We start from the raw sequence: 19500 nt of genomic DNA on the forward strand, positions 1-19500 counted from the left end.
ACCTCAAAAAGGTGTTCATTTACAGTTAACCCCCATTCCCAGCCTGAGCCCCAGGCAACTATGAATCTACTTTCTGTTCTTATAGATTTTTTTTTTCTGGACATTTCGTATAAGTAGGATCATAAAGTATGTGGTCATTTGTGACTTGCTTCTTTTTACTTAGCTTACTGTTTTGAGGTTCATCCATTTTGTAGCAGGTATCAAAGTTTAATTCCTTTTTATGGCTGGATAATATTCCACTATATGGCTTTGTACCACATTTTGTTGACCCATTCATAAATTGATGGATACTTGGGTTGTTTCACTTTTTTTTTTTTTTTTTAGATTTATTTATTTATTTTAGAGAGAAGGGCGCACACAAGCAGGGGGAGGGGCAGAGGGAGAGAGAGAATTTCAAGCAGACTCCCCGCTGAGCAGGAGCCTGATGTAGGGCTCGATCTCATGATCCTGAGATCATGATCTGAGCCTAAATCAAGAGTCGGCCACTTAAACCGATTGAGCCGCCCAGGCGCCCCTGGGTTGTTTCGCTTTTTGGCTATTATGAATAATGCTGTTCTAAATATTCATGTGTAAGTCTATGTGTAGACATGCATTTTCATTCCACTAGGAATGGAATTGCTGAGTCACAGTAAATTTATGTTTAACTTTTTAAAGAAACTGCCAAACTAGTTTCCAGAGTAGCTGTGCCTTTTTAAAATCGCATCAGCAGTATTTGAGGGTTTCCGTTTCCCTGCATTCTTGCCAACACTTGTTACTGTTTTTTACTATAACCATCCTAGTGTGTGTAATGAGGTATTGCATTGTTGTTTTCATTTATATTTTTCTAATGACTGATGATGTTGAGCATCTGTTCATGTGATTTCTTATAACGTGCAATGAAAACAAATTCTAAAAAAAGAAACGAAAAAACGTGTAAAATATAAGCCCCAGTTTTTTATTGTAAGAACCAACAGAAAATTACATCTCAGTAAACATAATCAGAACAGTATAAAAATAAAAAAAAAATCTATACACATTTTTCATTGGAAGTGTACATAGACAGTTAATACAGAAAATTCACTCTTACGTTCAGATTTTTTGTTCCATGAAATCAAAACAAAAAGTTAAGAGTAAAATGACAATTCTGTGTGCACATTGAAGAGAGTATTTTGTATTTAAAATTTATATAAATACACATTTATGTATGTTTAGAATTTATATTGTATTGATACTATCTTGTATTTAGAATTTTTAACGTGACAAATGGGCTTGTTTCTTGCTTGTTGGAACTAGTCTAGATTGGGTTGATGATGATGCTAATCACAGGAAATAATGTATATCTTAACTGTTTCTATTTTTCTTCAAAAACATACATAATGGAGATCCCAGTCTCACAAAGTCTCACATGTTGATGGGAATGGAAGTAGAGATTTGAAAGCAGTTTTGGCAAGTTCAGAACATTCATTTTTAACTTTTATCTAAAACATAGCAAGTATTGTTGCATTTTCAAAATTTATCTTCATTTCTTCATTTGTAGCCAGTTCTAGCAGTTGATCCTGTGAAGTTGCAGATAAATTTAAGTTGTTTTTCAGTGGAAAAAAACTGCTTTCTAGACTTTATACATTTTTGGGTAATAGTTGACAAACTACCCTTAAAGTGTTGTATGTTATGACATGGTTTTACTGCACGTGACTAGTACAGAGTTTGTACCACATGCAGCTCACTAGATAAATTGCAGCAGCACCTGAGCTGGTCTGTGCCCTGTTCAGCGAGGCCAGCCTGCTGATCGTGAGCTTAGATGTTGTTGTAATTGTTACGTCGCTGTGGAAAGTTTCTAAATTTGTATTCTTATACTCTGTAGTTATTTCACTGTGAACCAGTGAGAGTTTATGGACCAGTCATTATATGACATGGTTTTGCTGCATGTGACTAGTACAGTACTTTTTCCATATATTTTACACACACATACACAGTGTCTAGCCTCAATGATAGCTAATCAAATAAAAGAAGTGAGAGGAATACTATAAAAAGCATCAAACTAAAACCTGGTGGCTTAACCGAGAAAGAGGAGGGAAAAGAGGTAATTAATACTTATTGGCACCTGCTAGATATAACCATCACTTTACACATACACGGTATAAAAACTGGGACTATATATCTCTAGTGATACTAGAAAAATTAGGTACATTTATACCCGTTTATTGTTTGTTCTATTTTCTTTTATAAACATTTCAGGCATTTTATAAAAGATGTTGAGGTTAGTTATTGCTGTCTTAATAAACCATAGGAAATCCGTCATTTTCTTTAATACACTGCTACAGTGTCCCAGCCTTAATACTAGTTAATTCTACCTTATGACTAAACAAAATCATTCACATTGTAGTTTCAGCTCCTTAAAGTAGAACTAGAACTAACAGACCAATGCAAAACTTGGAGAAATGATTCATCATTATGGTTACGTGTCTTTTTACTAGTTCAGTTAAACTTCAGATTGTTATTTTTTAGTGGTGAATCTTCAGTAATCAGTTTACAAATCAGTTGCACACAGTTAATCAGAAGAACTTACGATTTTGTGATGTGAATTATCTCCTTTCAATTAAGGTTTTGGCTTGGACAGCAGCGTTGCAAGCAATCTATAAAACATCTGCCTACATTAAGCAGTGAAACATTGCAGCTGTCCAATTACTCAACCCATCCTATTGGAAACCTTTCTAAGAATAAGCTGTTCATTAAACTTACCCGTCTTCCTCAGTACTACATTGTAAGTATGCAGAGGGGGGATTTGGGTGATCAAGTTCAGTAATTCTATTAGTATTTCACATGATTTATTGCTTAATTTAATTGCAAACATTTTATTGGATATTTGACTTTAGTGATTCTCAACCTAGGAGGTAGGGATGGGGGAGAGAGGAAAATCATGTCTATGAAATGATAACAATGATCAGGCAGGGTTGGGGAATATAAGGTATGTCTCCATCCCTCACCCTCAGATCTTTCCTGTAGTGAGGCCTAGTTTCTGTTTGGGATGAAGCATCTCCTCTATATGGGAGGGAAAACATTGAAAGCAACTACTGTGAAGGTGTGGAGATGTTTTGGTATCAGATAAACTTGCTTGCTTTTAATCAAATGTTAACTTGCATAATGCATCCTTTTAAATACAGCTGGCTGAAGTAGCTTTATATTCTCATCCTTAATTGATTGAAGGCATATATATAGATTTTTATTAATTGCATTTTTATTGATTGCATGTACCTTTCAGTGCACAGTAAGATCCTTTCTTATTCTTTTTTCACTCTAGATTTCTCGGTGTTTTGTAGTTAGTTTCTTTGAGATCTTTGAATTAGTTAAAAGTTGTAAGAATTTGAAATATGAATTCACCCTAAATATATTTCCCTGCTTGTAGAAATTTCTGTATATACCACATAGATATTTTTGGCTAAGAATCTTGAGATATTTGAAAAACTTAATTCAAGTTTGTTGGTTGAAGGTAATAGGAGTGAATTTTTTTAAGGTTTTGAGCTGTACTTTTAAAAGATACTATCTTAAAAAAAAGTGTACCCTGTCTAGCCTGACATATCTGAGGTTAGCGTTATTTGTATAGAGCAATAGGTTTGTCATTGATGTGAACTTCACTTTTTTCCTGAATCTTAAAACCCCAGCTGTTGAACTAGATTTGGTACATGACAAAGGATTGTTGTCTCCGTCCTTGGTGAGCTGCCTAGTCTACATATAAAATGATACTCAGAATACATGTATAATAATCAGACCTATTGAACACACAAAGATCCTTATACTCAGCCACAGACAAAATGGTTTTATTATTTCTGACCTTATTTAGTATCAACAGAAACTAGACGTTAGTTTCAATGACTAATGGTTTATTATAAAGCAATAATTTGTTTCACGTGGCTTAGACCAAAACTGAATCTATGTTACTCTTCATCCTTCTTATTTCTCACTTAGGGGTGACACATTCATAGAAGTGGGAAAAACTGGGGACATTAAGAACAGAGGAAAGGATTGCTGCCTTTAAATGTCTGCCATTTTACTTTTGTCAGCTTTATTAAGATATAATTTACATATGGGAAAAGTTTAGACTGTGTCTGAGTTGTAATAAATGCATACACTATTGTAATCCGCCTCTCAGCAGAACACAAAACAGATCCATCACCCCCAAAATGCCCTCATGCTGCTCCTCTATAATTGGACCCTCCCCCCACTCTCAGTTGGTGACCACTGACCTGTTTTCTGTCTATATAGGTTTTCCCATCAGTCTAGTTTCTTTCACTCAGCATAATGCCTTTGATTTTCATCCATATTGTGATGTGTATTATAGTTCATTCTTGTAATTGTAGTAGTCATGGTATGGATGTACTATGGTTTGTTGAACCAGTCTCTGGTGGAAGAACATCTGGGTTATTTCCAATTTGGTGCAATTATGAATAAAGCTGCTGTAAGCATTTGCATATAGGTGGGGTTTTTTTGTTTTTTGTTTTTTTTTTTTAGTGAACTTAGGCTTTCACTTCTTTGGGATAAGTAACCAGGAGTAGGATTGTTGGGTTAGGTTATAATGTCAGTGTATGCTTAGCTTTTGCCAAACTGTTTTCCAAAGTGGCTGGGCCATTTTGTATTACTGATGGCAATACAAGAGAGTGCTAGATGTTCTGCATTTTTGTCAGCACTTGGTATTATAATTTTTAAAGTTTAGCCATTCTGGGGGTACCTGGCTGCGACTCTTGATCTCGGGGTTGTAAGTTCGAGCCCCACATTAGGTGTAGAGATTACTTGAAAAATAAAAAATAAAAATCTTTTAAAAATAAAATTTTAGCCATTCTGATAGATGTATAATGGTATTTTTTTGTAGTCTTAATTTATGCTGCCCTAATGACTGATGATATTGAATATCTTTTCATGTATTTTTTTTTTTTTTGTCATCTCTGTATTTTCTCTGGCGAAGCATCCATTTTCCTTTTTAATTCTTCCATTTCCTCGTGCATCAGTGTGATATTAGGTGTTAGCCTAAGAATTTCCTGAAGAGAGTGTGTGGGGAGGGGGTGGGGTAAGGGAGAGAAAAGAGGCAGGAAGAGAGACAGGAAAGCATATGTTGGTCAGAGCAATGGTCCAATGGCATTTATTTCTCCCCTTAAAGTATTTAGGGGACTTTTCTTAAATTTTAGGTAGAACTTGAAAACAGTAAACTGGTATAGTGGGTAAAAGCAAGGTCTCTGGAGCCAAACTGGAATCAAAGCATGAGTCCATCGCTTCTCAGCTCTTGAGACCTTGGGCAAGTAACCTAAGTATTTCGTGCCTCAGTTTCTTCATCAGAAAAATGAAGGCAGTAATCCCTTCTTTACAGTTATTAGGAGGTCTGAATGCATTAACATCTGTCAGGTACTTGGGACAGTATGTGGCATCTAGTATAGTACTCTCTATATCAGTGTTGGCTGTTGGTGGTGGTGGTGTCATCCTCACAATGACCATATCTATCAGGGTTTATTTTTATATGCTTCCAATTGTGAGAGTTATTTGTCATTTTTCTCAGCTCTAACAGTGGAATTCTTAGGAGGTTTTATTTTTCTTTAAGATTTTATTTTTGAGTAATCTCTATACCCAGTGTGGGACTTGAACTCAACAACCACAAGATCGAGTTGCATGCACCACCAACTGAGCCAAGCCAGGCACCCTTAGGATGTTTTAATGGTTAAGGGAAACAAGGCAATTTGAAATAGGTAGATACCATTCTAGAAAATCTAGCAGTTCTGCTTTACTTAAGCATACAGTGTTTTAAGCTAAGATGTGAATATCCAGAACACTTAATGCTATAATAGTCTAAATGTCCCATTTGCTGTAGTTTATGGTGGTTTTTGCTTTTATTCATTAGTCTGATCTATTTTTTAGAGAACAAAGGATATATTTAACAGGAATGCTTTTTTTGTTGAGAATCACGATTGATTTGTCCTCATTTAAAGAAGAAAGACCATCTACATTAGATTTACATTTCTGAGCCCTACTTGCTATAAGGTGGAAAATATGCAACACTCATTAATTATTTCTCTGAGTCTCATTTCTGACTTGGGCCTTCTTAGGTTGTGGAGATGTTGGAGGTTCCCAATAAACCCACGCAGCTGTCGTACAAGTACTACTTCATGTCTGTGAATGCTGCGGAACGTGAGGACACCCCTCTCATGGCTCTCCTGCTGCAGCAGTTCAAGGAAAACATCCAGGACTTGGTTTTTCGCACCAAACCTGGCAAACAGCCTAGGACCAGTCCCAAGCGCAAGGTAGGATCACATATAGAAGTGAGCACAGGATTGGTGTGTGTTAACTCTCTTGTGTTCTTTAACCATTTTTAACATGGGAAAGAATTAGATCTGGTTTGTAAGAGACTGGGGGACAATCAGGTTTAAGTAACAGTTTTCTACATTTTCTTGAAACTGCCTCTCTCTTAATTAATAATTAATTATACACCATTTCCACAAGAGAGTTTGCTAAATACACAATATTTACGTAAATTTCAAGTATTTAGGTTGAAATATTTGCTCAATAAATACTTGTTGAATGCATAACATTTGTTTTTGTTAACCTTGAGCTATAGTAGTTTAACTGCCTTAACTAATTGCATCACCTGTACTTTTTTTACCCCAATTCTAGTTGTCTGATGATCCATGTCCAGTAGAACCTAAGAAAACAAAACGATCAGGAGAAATGTGTGCCTTCAATAAAGTTCTAGCTCACTTTGTTGCTATGTGTGATACAAATATGCCATTTGTAGGACTTCGGTTGGAGGTAATTTTTTGAAACAGTTTTGAGTACTCTATATAAAAGTAATTTTTAAAATGCCTTGCTAAAGCTACATGGATTCCATTAGGAGAACCGGAATAGCTGTGATCTTGTTCATTTTGGGAGGGATGGGGTTGAAATCATAGCATCTCATGGTGTACTTGTAAAACATGACTTACATTATTTCATTTTTCTGATTCCAAATTGTGAGCGTTCTTCCCTTTATGGAAATGGAAAGAAAATTCTTCCTAATTTAAAAAAAGGACAATTTTTGAGTATTAACATCTTACTTGCATACCTCTTAGTAGGAACATTATCTCTTAGAGGTGGTTAGTTGATAAAGGGGTGGCTTATTTTTGAGTTGGTGAAGCCATACATATTGCTTACACACCAATAAAACCGGGTTCCTTTCTGACAAACAGGTCAGAAAGAATATTAAACCCGATTTTTACTCTTGTCACGTGGACTAAGGAATAGACTTACATAGAATTAGTGTCTTTCAAGAATACACAGTTGTGGTATCCAGCGTGATCCCCAAACATGAGATTAAAGGGCAGTAACAGAATCTGCATTTTATATTTACAAAAAGGACTCCGGCCAAGGATTGGCATCCCTTTAAAAGGGGATACACCAAAACCTTAATTATTTCCCTCTATTTTAAAGTTTTACTTTTTGTAAGACTCCTCCCCTTTGTAAATTATTGGGAATGGAGACTTTTGCCACAATAAAACTAAAAAAATGTTTTTTTTAATGTTTATGAATAAAACAATTGAGGATACAAAAAAAAAAAATAGAAGAGACTTGGGAATGTGGAAGTGGATTATTTCAGTGAAACTGATGGTGATAGTCTTGGGAATACTTGTTGAACACTTTCATGCTTTAGAGCAGGAATCGCCAAACTTTTTCTGTAAAGGGCCAGATAGTAAGTATTTTAGGTATTGTGGGTCATATGGTCTCTTATTATAGCTACTCAGATCTGCTTTTGTAGTGTGAATCAGCCATAGTTGATGTTTAAACAGATGAGTGTGGCTATGTTTCAGTAACACTTTATTTACAAAAACAGTCATTGGGCTGCATTTGGGCCATGGGCTGTTGTATGCTGACCCCTGCTAGGGTTTCAAGGTCTGAAGCCAGAGGGTGAGGTGTAAAACTATGAAGAAGGGAATAGCCCAGAGAAATCGAGGCCCAGAAATAGGCATCTAAAATAGATACTCATGACCTTGATGTCCTAGCTCCTAGAACTGTGAGCTTGATGAATGTCTTCTTGCCTGGGTACTGGCCATATAGCTCCTGAACTGTACAGACAGTGTCCATGCTTCCTATCTACTTGACTGTGTTCTTGGGCTTTTCTTATTGTGCCCTGTGGATTGATGACATGCATGTCATTCATTTACTACCTTTGTAGTGGGAAGGGAGGCTACCTGGTACCTGGGGGCAATGTGATGTCTCTCTCCCTGCCTGCCCTCCACCCTCACCACCTACAAAACTTGCAAAAACTTGTCTCTGTAGTGCCCACGTAGCCTAACACCTGTAGACATAGTCCTCTCTGTCCCCCTTCCCTGGGCTCCTATACCTGTTGCACACATAGGACGTGTAAGAACATTGTATAGTAGTACTCTGTTGAAACCCCCTCAAGCTCTTAAACAGCCTACTTTTTCTTATCTCAATGAAAAAGCCATGTTGAAGACAAAAGCAAACACATTTTCTGCCTAAAAGTACTTTATACTGAGATGTGAATAACTCAATCTAATCTTACCAGGGATGTTTATATCTCTGATCCATAGGACAGAGACGGTGTTTTTGAGTCCTCCTACACTTGGCTTCCTTTTGAATCTGAACTCCTATGGCCTATTTATAGGGTTAGCAGCTATTTTTCTTAAACCTCTGCCCTTCTCAGGCCGAAAGAACAGGGCTCAGTCAAATACTTAGGGCTACTTTAAATCCTTTCTGGAACAAGGTGGGTGTAAATAAATAGCCTGCCATAGAAGACCTGTGAATATGTGCCAAAGACAAGCTTCTCTTCGGTAGATCATCAGATGACTTTTTGGCTACCTACATGACCTGTAGTTCCACTTACGGGGTCTCACGCATTCATCTTAACTCACTTTCTGAATCCTCCTGTTGGGAAGGCTATCTCATTGGGTAAATGCGTAAATTGGAAATCTTTTCTTCTTGGGTTTCACAACAGGAAGTAGTTTAATTGTTAAAAATAAAAATGTATTCCAGAGGGGCGCCTGGGTGGCTCAGTCAGTTAAGTGTCTGCCTTCAGCTGGGATTGAGCCCCACGTCAGGCTCACCTCTCAGCGGGGAGCCTGCTTCTCCCTCTCTCCCCTGCTTGTGTGTTCTCTCTCGCTTGCTCTCTTTCTCTCAAATAAATAAATAAGATCTTTAAAAAAAAGTATTCCAGAAAAGTTATACGCTAAAAACGATTGTGATTAAAAGTAGGATGTGACTATGACTCAGACTTTGTTTTGAACAGACATAATTAAGAAAACCAGTCTTATTTTACACTTGCATCATTTGGAACCACCAGGATTGATTCTGGATGACTTTTGGCTCACTGCTGGAGTAGATTAGTCTCCAGAATTCTGAAGATTTGCCACCCGGGGTGTGTTTTTTTTTAAACTAGAAGCTCTGGGTCATCTTTGGGTTTCACAGGATTTAATATAGTTGCCCAGGAAATCAGATGATGGAAATCAGTGCGCATGTCTAACATGTTGTTACTTTGGAACAGAGTGGCCCTGAAACAGGTGCCACGAGAATAGACACTAGTACTTATAAAAGGTAGTTTCCTTTGTAAAGTTGGTGGTCTGATCTTCCTGCTTTTCTCTTACCAGTTGTCCAATCTGGAGATTCCCCATCAAGGAGTGCAAATGGAAGGTGATGGCTTCAGCCATGCAATTCGCTTACTGAAGTAAGTCCCTGTCCTCTGTCTCCCTCGGTACCGCACGTTAGAGCCACACTGCTAGAGCTACTCCTCTCCCGTGACACAGCATAAAGCAGAGTTCAGCACCTGTGGATGTCAGATTTCTGCACAGAATTACTGTGGTCTGAGGGAGGCTTCCTTTTCACCTGCTGAGTGGAGATCCAACACCACTTGGTATCTTAGGATGTCTTTCCTCTGCATTTCTTTTCATTCATTTAATGGATGTTTACTCCGTGTGACTGTTTATCAGGTTGCATTCTGCTAGGGCCCTTCAGGATGCTGTGGGTTCATATAACAGGAGCATCTGAGCTAGTTCTGAAGCCAGAAAGGGTAGCCCTGAGGAAGTACCAGTGGTATTTGGACTGAAGGAGAGGTGAGAATTAGCCAGAGGAAAGGGAGATTGCGGGGGTGGGGCGGGGAGTGCTGACCAGAAGGGATAGCTGCTAAGGTGGAGGCAGTTTTTCTCTTCTTTCTCTTTCTCTTGCTTGGGGCAAGAGAAAGAAAGCTCTGTACCCGGGAACTGAAAGGAGGTCAGAGTGGCAGGAGTTGAGAGAGACGAGGCTGGAGCTGAGCTGTAAGTGGGAAGGGATCAGATCCTGGAGGGCTTTGTAAGTGTCCTTAAGGAATGTAGACTTGATCCTAATGGCAGTAAGAAGCCATCAGACGATTTGAAGCAGAAACTGACATCATTAGCTAGGTGTTTTTGAGAGCTCATCCTGAAAGCCATATTGAGAATCAATTGGAGGGGGACCAAGACTGAGTGGTGAAACCGGTTGCTGAAATGGTTCACACCAGAGTTGGTAGCTTAGACCAGGGAAGGTTCCACAAGGACTTAGGGGATGGAATACTCAGGGGTTGGTGAGGAGATTGATGTTGAGGGTAAGAAAGAGGAGAAGATGGCACAGGTGCCTGTTGGTTTTATCTTGGGCACATGATGGGTGATAGTGGTGTTTTCTGAGATAAGGGACACCGAAGATGTGAGTTTGAAGGGGCTTCGCTAGGTTTGAGGTGTCTCCGCATCCCTTTGGCCAGGCAGGGCTGGATCGCATGCTCTGGCAACAGGGCTGGGCAGGAGAAGTAAATGAGTCATCACCAAGGTGATAGTAATTGAGCTGGGATATTAAATAGATACAGAGGGAGATGGGCACAGGGCTTGGCTCTAAATGGATCGAGGACCAGGGGCCAAAGGATGCTTAGAAGGAAAGCCAATATGGTGCGTGTGCTATGGAAGGCGACCAGGATGGACTTGGCAAAACTAGCGTGCCATTTACGAGAGCAACCTTTCTGGTGCAGAAAACAGTTTTTAGGGGGCGGGGTAGGGTGGGCATTTGTATTGTTTCTTAGACGTTGCTTAATAAAACAAATCACAGAAGCAGTTTTTATTTATCGAATTCCTCTGACTACCAAGACATGGCAGCTCTGCCAGCGGAGCTTTAATTTTTGTTACTTGGGAATCAGGTAGTTTCTGTGGAAGATGGGAAGAGCTAGCCCATAGCACACACTCTACCCGTGTGTCAAGGTGCTCACTTGAGACAGAGTTAAATAACTAGGATAGCTTCCCTTGCTGGCTATCTGAACACCATCTCTACAAAAAGTTCTCGGGAGAGAGAGCTGGCCTTATAATGGAAATCAGTAGGAAAATGTGATACTTTTAATGGCTTTTGGTTTTGAATTACTTCTGCCTAAAGTATAGGGGCTTGGGTTTTTTTTTTGTTTTTTTTTTAATCTTTTCACTCTTCTTGGCAACTGCAGATAAATAGATAATGTTAACATTTGTGTTCTGTTCTCTTAGTTATATTTTTCATGTTTTGCAGGAGTCTTAAAATATCTTGTTCTCAGCATTTTTATGAAGAAATTTCAGTCCCCTTCCTTCTTGAATTCGAGAGAACCCATGATATAGTCCTACCTAGGAAGGAAGCATTTCCTATTTTTTAAGCTTCATTTAATAATTTTTAAAAAGTCTTTATTATATCCTGGCTATTATTGTCTTTATTTAAAACTTAAAAGGAAAAAATATAGAGAAATGGATAAATTAAAGATAATGAGTTTGTCTAGTACCTGCTGTCCATTATGAGGATTATGGGGATAGGGTATAGAAATGAAGAACGAAACAGTAAACAATAAATGTCTAAACACGATTTTACTAAATTAAAAATCTAGCATAGGTCTCATTAGTATATAATTGCTCTAATGCATTTAATCTTTAGAAAGTCTTAAGCCTTTATTCCTAGATATATTAATGGGAGTATGAGTTGATACATCAAAGCTTTAAATTTGAGCACATTTTTCTCCTCTTTGTTAAAAATATGTTCTGTTCTTGTTCAACTTATCTTTTTGAGACTCCGTTGAACAGGCCTCCTTGAAGTATCTGTGAAAGTATCATGGTAAACACCTTAGATTGCTATGGTCATGGGCCTATTGCCCTGTGTAGATTCCAAAGAGCTTTCATCCGACAACACGAATGACTCAGCTTACTCAGGTCTCAAGAGCAGCATGCTCACAGTTGCCTCCATTTGAGCTCTTGAGCAAACTTCCCACCTTCTCCCGAACTAACATTACACTACTGGGCAGTGGTGCTGGTTTGCTAGCCACACCCACAAGGTTTATTCATCTTGTCCATTGTGTTTCTTTGCCTCTTGTAGCCTGTGCAAATAATGCATAGGCACAGTTCATTTTTGCAAGGTGTGTGACTCAGCTTCTATCAGTTGTGTGACTCAGTCCTTCTGCATTTGCACGTGCAACCTTTATAAAACCCTCTTCACTTTCCTTGTGGGCATAATTGCACTTCTTTTACTTAAAAGCACGTTCTGTGATCTCCCCCCTTGTGCACCGCAGGGCCATACTGTGGTTACTGACGTTCGTAAAACCCCTCAGAATGAAACTGACATAGAGCACACGATGGCGGCCCGCGGCCAAAAACGAGCGGTGCTAACACGTCTGCCCTGGAAGACCAGAGCCCAGTTCCTACATTCTTCCCATGCTCAGAATTACAGGAGAAACATCAGTCAGGAATAGCTGTTTAGATCAAAAACCTTTTTTGGACTGCTAGAAATTTTCAGATAAGGTTAAGCCATTGTCCAGGAAACATCTTTCTCAGTTCTTCATTTTTTGGTGACTCTAACAGTATTTTGCCGTATCTTGAGTTTGTAACAGTTTTGTTTCAAAAGTTTCCTTTTGGGGAACTATCTATTTTTCTCCTCACATGGGGGACGATTAAAGTTAGAATTGTCGTTTATTTACCTTAAAAGCAAGTAAATAGTTTACAGGTTCCTTGAAGCTGAGCCAATTACTTGTGTATCGCAGATGAAGAAGGTGACATAGAATGCACTGTTAGGGTCATGCTGTCCCTCAGAGCATAAATTGAAAGGAGTCTTACTCTTTACTTGAAGACATGCTGGCTTCTCTGGGTTCATTTTCTAACCAGATGGATTTCACGAAACACCTATTTATGTGAAAGGAAGATAATGTATGCATTTATATTTTTTAAACCAAGATTTAAAAATCGATCTGAATTGGCTGCTTTATAACTCCTGTGGGTTGGGGTTATGTTTTCAGGGATAAGGATAAGCAAAAGTCTTCAGTATACCTACGGAATTGACAAGCATATATGCAATGTATATGATTTCTGTAATTTACCACAAATAATATTGGACAAAATCTTTCTGGTTGTGAGTGATAAAAATTATGTAGTATGAAAGATTAACTTTTTTTTTAAAAAAAGATTTTATTTATTTGATAGAGAGGGAGCACAGGAGCAGGGGGAGGGGCAGAGGGGAAACAGACTCCTGGCTGAGCAGGGAGCCCTACTCCGGGCTCATCCCAGGACCCCGGGATCATGACCTGAGCCTGAGCCGAAGGCAGATGCTTAACTGACTGAGCCACCCAGGTGCCCCAAAGATTAACTTTTGAAATGTTGGGAAAAAAAAAAAACACGCTATACATTTAAGAGGAGCTGTGGTGGAATTTTTAATTAATTGACAAAATTTTAGTACTATGTTGATTTTCTTTTTATGCAACCTATGTAGCTGTTTTCTCCCCTACAGATTTTTTTTTATAATCTGCAATCTCTGTCTCTCTTTTGCCCTCTTAAATTGTTTATTCTAGGCAAGTGGTTCTTAACCCCAGGGCGATTTTGCCCTCTAGGGGGACATTGGGCAATGTTTGGAGATTTTTTTGGTGATCATTAACTGAGAAGAGGGGGTGGGAGATACTACTGGCATCTGGTAGGGAGAGGCCAAGGCTACACAACAGAGAATTACCCAGCCTCAAATGTCAGTATTGCTGATGTTGAGAAACCCTATTCTAGGTGTTTCTGAATAAGAGGCCTGAATCAAGATTCCATATTTCCAATTTTTGTTAGACTTAGATATAGGTAATCATTATACCAAGTCTGAGAATTAACCCACCATCCCTAGGAGTTAAAGGATAATGTGTAATTAAAAAATATATTGTCTCATTATTTCATCTGTTACTGAAAAAAACAGTGAAAATATATTACTTCATAATGTTTTATGACAAGATAGTCCATAAAGCTGCAAGAAGAAAATGGATAGGTAGGTATTTTACGACACCAAAGCTAATACATTCCTCTCCTATATGTGACATATTTAAGTGAAAATATGTTAAATGAGTTAATACATGCAAAGCTTTATCACATGAGTGTTACCTCTATTGGAGAGGGGGGTAGAGATAACAAACCTGGCATTTTATCTTGGCATCAGTGAGACTTGGTTTTACCACAAAGGGAACTAACATACACGAATACCTATTATATTAGCTGCCATGAACACTTCACGTACGGTGTGTCATGTTTCAAAATCAGTGACCCATAAGGTAATTATCTCCATTGTGTAGTTGGGAAACTGAAATTCAGAGAGGTTAATGTGGCTGGGTCAGAATTAGAATGCAGGTCCCTGATCCAAAGCCTGTGTTCTTTCCACTGTATCATTCTGTTCTCAAGGGTGGTTTTACACCTTAGCTTTTCCTTGAGGATGTTCTAGGTAGATTTCATAGAAAGCCAGTATCTTTGATTTTCACTCTGAAGAATCATAGTGTTTCTAATGATAGGAATAAGGATGAAGACAGACACACTTCGTTAAAACACTCAGACAAACACTTGGTTAAAGCAAGAGGTCCTAATCTGTGTTGATGTGAGTAGAAGTGGGTTCAGTGCTATGAATTGCTATGAATCGCTTCTTTTGCAGAAGGCACCTAGTAATGGAGCTTGAACTGAAGCACTAACGTGATACCCCGAATGTTGTTGTGTAGATTGTCTTTCTGTGATGCAAAGTACACTTCATATGCTCTGTCTTTCATTGCCAGAATTCCTCCCTGTAAGGGTGTGAATGAGGAAACCCAGAAGGCTCTGGACCGCTCTCTCCTCGATTGCACTTTCCGATTGCAAGGTAGAAATAACCGCACATGGGTGGCGGAGTTAGTGTTTGCGAATTGTCCACTTAATGGCACTTCTACTAGGGAGCAAGGTGAGCTGCTTCACACATTTTGTCTTTGCGTATTTTGGGGCTTTTCTTTTTAGTATTGATAGCTATTAATCCTCTTTTTTAATCCTGTAGGGCCATCGCGGCATGTTTATCTGACATATGAAAACCTGTTGTCTGAACCTGTTGGTGGTAGAAAAGTGGTTGAAATGTTCCTTAATGACTGGAATAGCATTGCACGATTATATGAGTGTGTGTTGGAATTTGCACGTTCTCTACCAGGTACATGTGATAATCTTCCTTTTGGGGGGGTACCCCCCTTTTCTTAACTGAAAAAGTAAAACATCGTAAAAAAATTTTTTTTCAAAAGAATATCTAATGAAAAATAAGTTTCCCTTCTACCTCAGGCTTTTGCCCAGAGACAACCACTGTTAAGTTTCTTATGTATCCAGAAATTTTTTACTTCCGAGCTCTACCATATTATAGTAACAGGGAGTATTTATTGAGTCTACTATGCACCATACAGTGTAACAGTTTGCTTTTGTTAACCCATTTAATCCTCACAGTCACCCTGTGAACTAGTTGAGTTATTCCTCATTTCACAAATGAAGAAAACAAGTTGCAGAGACTGCGGAACTTGCTGAAGGTCGCACAGCTAGTAAAGGGTAGAGCTGGAATTGGAACCGCCCCACTGCTGTGCTGTACTGCTTCAGTACTCTGCCCCTGCCCTGGACCCCTTCTGTAGAAATGGACATGGAAGCCCACTGTCTATGCCATCGCTTTCCTTTTTTTATTTTTAATTTTTTTAACAAAATTATGTATCTAGAGATCCTTCCAGCTAGGCATGTGATACTGCCCAGATGCCCTCTTCTCCAAATATGTGTTTTAAAGTTTTGCATGTATCATCTTAATCTCTTTTTTGCTTCCTTTCTCTTTAGACATACCTGCTCATCTAAATATTTTCTCAGAAGTCCGTGTTTATAATTACCGAAAACTTATCTTGTGTTATGGAACCACCAAGGGAAGCTCAGTAAGTCTATGAACTAATTAAAACTGAAATTCCTCTCATAAATCCTTTAAAAATGAAGAATTCAGAAGTTATGCAAACTGCCTTGAACTAATTGAGGACTCAAGTAAAAATTAGGGTTAAAATGGTAAATTTTAAATACTTTGATGCTATATAGTAGACTAGTATACTAGAATGCTTAACTCTTTAAAATTGAAAGTGAAAATTATGCCCTCTTTGATGGGATATATAATCTTGATGAGTTTTGGACCAGGTAATGTACTTTTGGTGTTTGTATTTTTTTTTTCTTTACAGATTTCAAATCTGGTTAGCAACATGATTAATATAATGAAGATTATGAATGGTTTTGAACAATACTGTACGTTTATGCTTTTGGTCATGTGATTATTAACGTTGTTTGATCCTGTCCCAATCTTGAAGGCATTCCCCGTAATCTCTGTTTCCTCATTTTCTTCCCACTCCGTATGTAAAGTCCTAGAAATTTAGTATAAAAATTCAGTCAGCTGGCTTCTTTCTGGACTCTTCGACGTCAAGTAATATCAGAAATTGAGTGTTTAAAATCTATAAATTGAAAGCATCTGTGTGAGAAGTGGCTTCCTTTCCCTTTATGACAGTGCTCATGTAGAGGGTGACTTTTCTTCAGTCCTAGATAAAAATGAAAAATAAGAAACACCAATGATCATTTTCAAATAAAGTTTAATCCAGATTTTTTCTCTAGCACCTTCTCTTTCTGTTTTATTTGGTGGAAGTGGACTAATACACACCTACTTCGCGAATGTACCGGTCCATAGGGACGGCACTTCTGGAGTTTATTATAGAGTCCAGTCTTCTGACTGGCTTTCCAAAAAGACCTCATGTTGATCTTTGGCATTTTGCCTTATTGGTTAAACATTGTTTTTTCTTCTACTTGAATCTGTTTCTTTCTCAGTTTCTGAAACATGTAATCTCTTTGATTTAGATTAGCATCCAGTGGAATTCCATACATCAAAAATTTCACATTTCTTTGGGCACTGTTGGCCCAAACTCAGGTTGCAGTAACTGTCACAATACCATTCTCCATCAGCTTCAGGAAATGTTCAACAAAACACCAAATGTGGTTCAGTTATTACAGGTAATTAAGTTTATTTTCTGTGTAAAAATATGACTCCATCAGTGTTAGTGGCTCATGTAAAACTAAAAATCATGTGGGATTAACTTGTCTTCAGTGACTAGGGTGCATGTTTTATCTTTTATGTCTCGCACTCTTCTTGGAGAATTTTTTTGATTCAAAGTGGATGCAGTGATGTAGTTTGCATTCTTTTCAAGGGAAAGGTACATGGAATATGCCAGGAAGACCTTGGCTCATTTATGACTGTTAGACATGGAAGATTCTGAGACTTCAGCATTTGTACAGAAACTGGCTGGCTCTCACTGTGTGTGTTCCTTTTAGGTACTCTTTGATACTCAGGCTCCATTAAATGCCATCAACAAACTCCCCACTGTGCCGATGTTGGGCTTGACCCAGAGAACCAACACTGCTTACCAGTGCTTCTCCATCCTGCCACAGTCGTCCACCCACATCAGACTGGCCTTTAGGAACATGTACTGCATCGACATTTACTGCCGGAGCCGAGGCGTGGTGGCGATCCGGGATGGTGCCTATAGTCTTTTTGATAATAGCAAGTTAGTGGAAGGTTTTTATCCTGCACCCGGACTAAAGGTAACCGACTTTAGTATTCTAGCATAAATAAACATAAATGTCTCTAAAACAATTCCTTTAAAAGGGGGAAATAATGGGGAAAAGCAACAAATTCCTGTTTAATAAGCAGCTGTGTTAGTTTATCACCTCCGCAGCGTCCTTCCAAAGGAACAGGAAGTTCTTATAAAGCGCTGTGCCTACATGTATGAGATGATAAAATCTCCTTTCCTTGTAATGCATATGGTGAATGATACCGAAGAGAGTCCTGTTTGCTAGTTGGAACTTTAAGGAACTTCAGCAATGTCTTTCTCATCGATTATTGAGAAAGTTTGATTCATCAGTTCAACCATGAAGTTTTTTTAAAATGTAGGGTCCTGGGCCACAATCCCTGCAGATTCTTGTATAATAGCTCAATTGTATGTGCTTATAGTTTAGAGTCAAATAGTTCCAAAGGCTTGTTTTGAAAATTAGTTGCTTGCAACCCAGTCTTGCCCTTTTCCTGCTCTGTTTTCAACTCTTAGGTGGTGATTCTCTTGGTATTTACATCCTTATCTCTAAATAACATGCTTACATTGCTGTTTGTGGACTTCTTAGTTGAGGGCATTATCTGATCCTCACAATGGAAGATGAGGGTTTAATTCTGTTTCAATTCCTATATGCCTCTTCATCCTCCCAGGCTGCTCCCAGTATACCTTTTTTCTTTCCTTCTATCCTTGCAGTATGGTTAGGCAGCAATTTTGATCAGATGATTTTTCGGTATTCTCAATATTATAAATATGTAAACACTATACACCAAGCTTACTATAATTACTTTTCCTTTCTTGTTCAACATTTTATTTTTCTGGGAGTTATTAATTTACTTTTTTTGCTTACCTTTTTGTATACTTAACCACTAACTCAACCTTAAAGTCTCTCCCCTGTATATAAACTCTCCCCTCTGTGCGTTCACATATCAGAAACCTCACTGGTTTCATCTTGAAGAAATCTCTTCTACAACCGTCTGACCTCCAATCTGGAATGGCAGTGCCCCATGCCCTTTGCACAGTGTTGATTTAGGAATCTGTAGAAGGATGGGGAAGAGGGAGAGTCCTTGGCTTCTCTCTCGCGTGGCATGCCCTGTGGCGTGGACTGCAGGTCTTTTTCTTGGTTTACTCCATTGTTTTGGTAGAATACCTCTACGTAGTTTCCTGGGAGAAGGTATGTGGGAGATTATTTTGAGACTTTGTGTGCCTAAAAACATCTTTAGTTTACCCTCATCTAATTGAGAGAATGGCTAGGTGTAGAATTCAAGATTACAGTCATTTTCTGTAAGAATTTTGAAGACATTGCTCCATTGTCTTCTAACGTCTATTGTGACTGTTGAGTTGTTCAATCTCGTTCTAGTTCTTGAGCCTTATGTAACTAAGTAGGTTCTTTGACGCTGGAAACTTACATCCTTTGGCTCTGGGAATTTCCTTGTATTATTTCTTGATTCTTCTTTGTTTTCTCTGTTAGCTCTTTCTGGTTACCACTACTATTCTGAGGCTTGGTATCCTGGACTTATCCTCTGATTTTCTTGTCTTTTCTGTTTTTATCTCTTTGTTTCTGGGAGATTTCCTCATTTTTTTCCTTTCAGTCTTTGTATTTTTGATAATTTTTTTGCCATCTTTAAAAAAATTTCCAGGAGCTCTCT

General features: G+C 38.4%; 1 protein-coding gene across 2 annotated transcripts in view; it reads left to right on the forward strand.

The window, feature by feature from the left end:
• Window positions 1–19500, forward strand: part of MED14 (mediator complex subunit 14) — a 72735-nt gene that overhangs the window by 33157 nt on the left and 20078 nt on the right. For both annotated transcript variants that reach the window (XM_078065225.1, XM_078065226.1), the window contains exons 13-21: window positions 2581–2740; window positions 6066–6260; window positions 6631–6765; window positions 9597–9673; window positions 15008–15168; window positions 15259–15405; window positions 16062–16153; window positions 17109–17261; window positions 17580–17849. In XM_078065225.1, the coding sequence (XP_077921351.1) occupies window positions 2581–2740; window positions 6066–6260; window positions 6631–6765; window positions 9597–9673; window positions 15008–15168; window positions 15259–15405; window positions 16062–16153; window positions 17109–17261; window positions 17580–17849 (1390 nt within the window). The remainder of the gene's footprint in view (window positions 1–2580; window positions 2741–6065; window positions 6261–6630; window positions 6766–9596; window positions 9674–15007; window positions 15169–15258; window positions 15406–16061; window positions 16154–17108; window positions 17262–17579; window positions 17850–19500) is intronic.

The sequence above is a fragment of the Halichoerus grypus genome, chromosome X, assembly GCF_964656455.1.
Source record: "Halichoerus grypus chromosome X, mHalGry1.hap1.1, whole genome shotgun sequence".
In the NCBI taxonomy this organism is placed as follows: Eukaryota; Metazoa; Chordata; class Mammalia; order Carnivora; family Phocidae; genus Halichoerus; species Halichoerus grypus.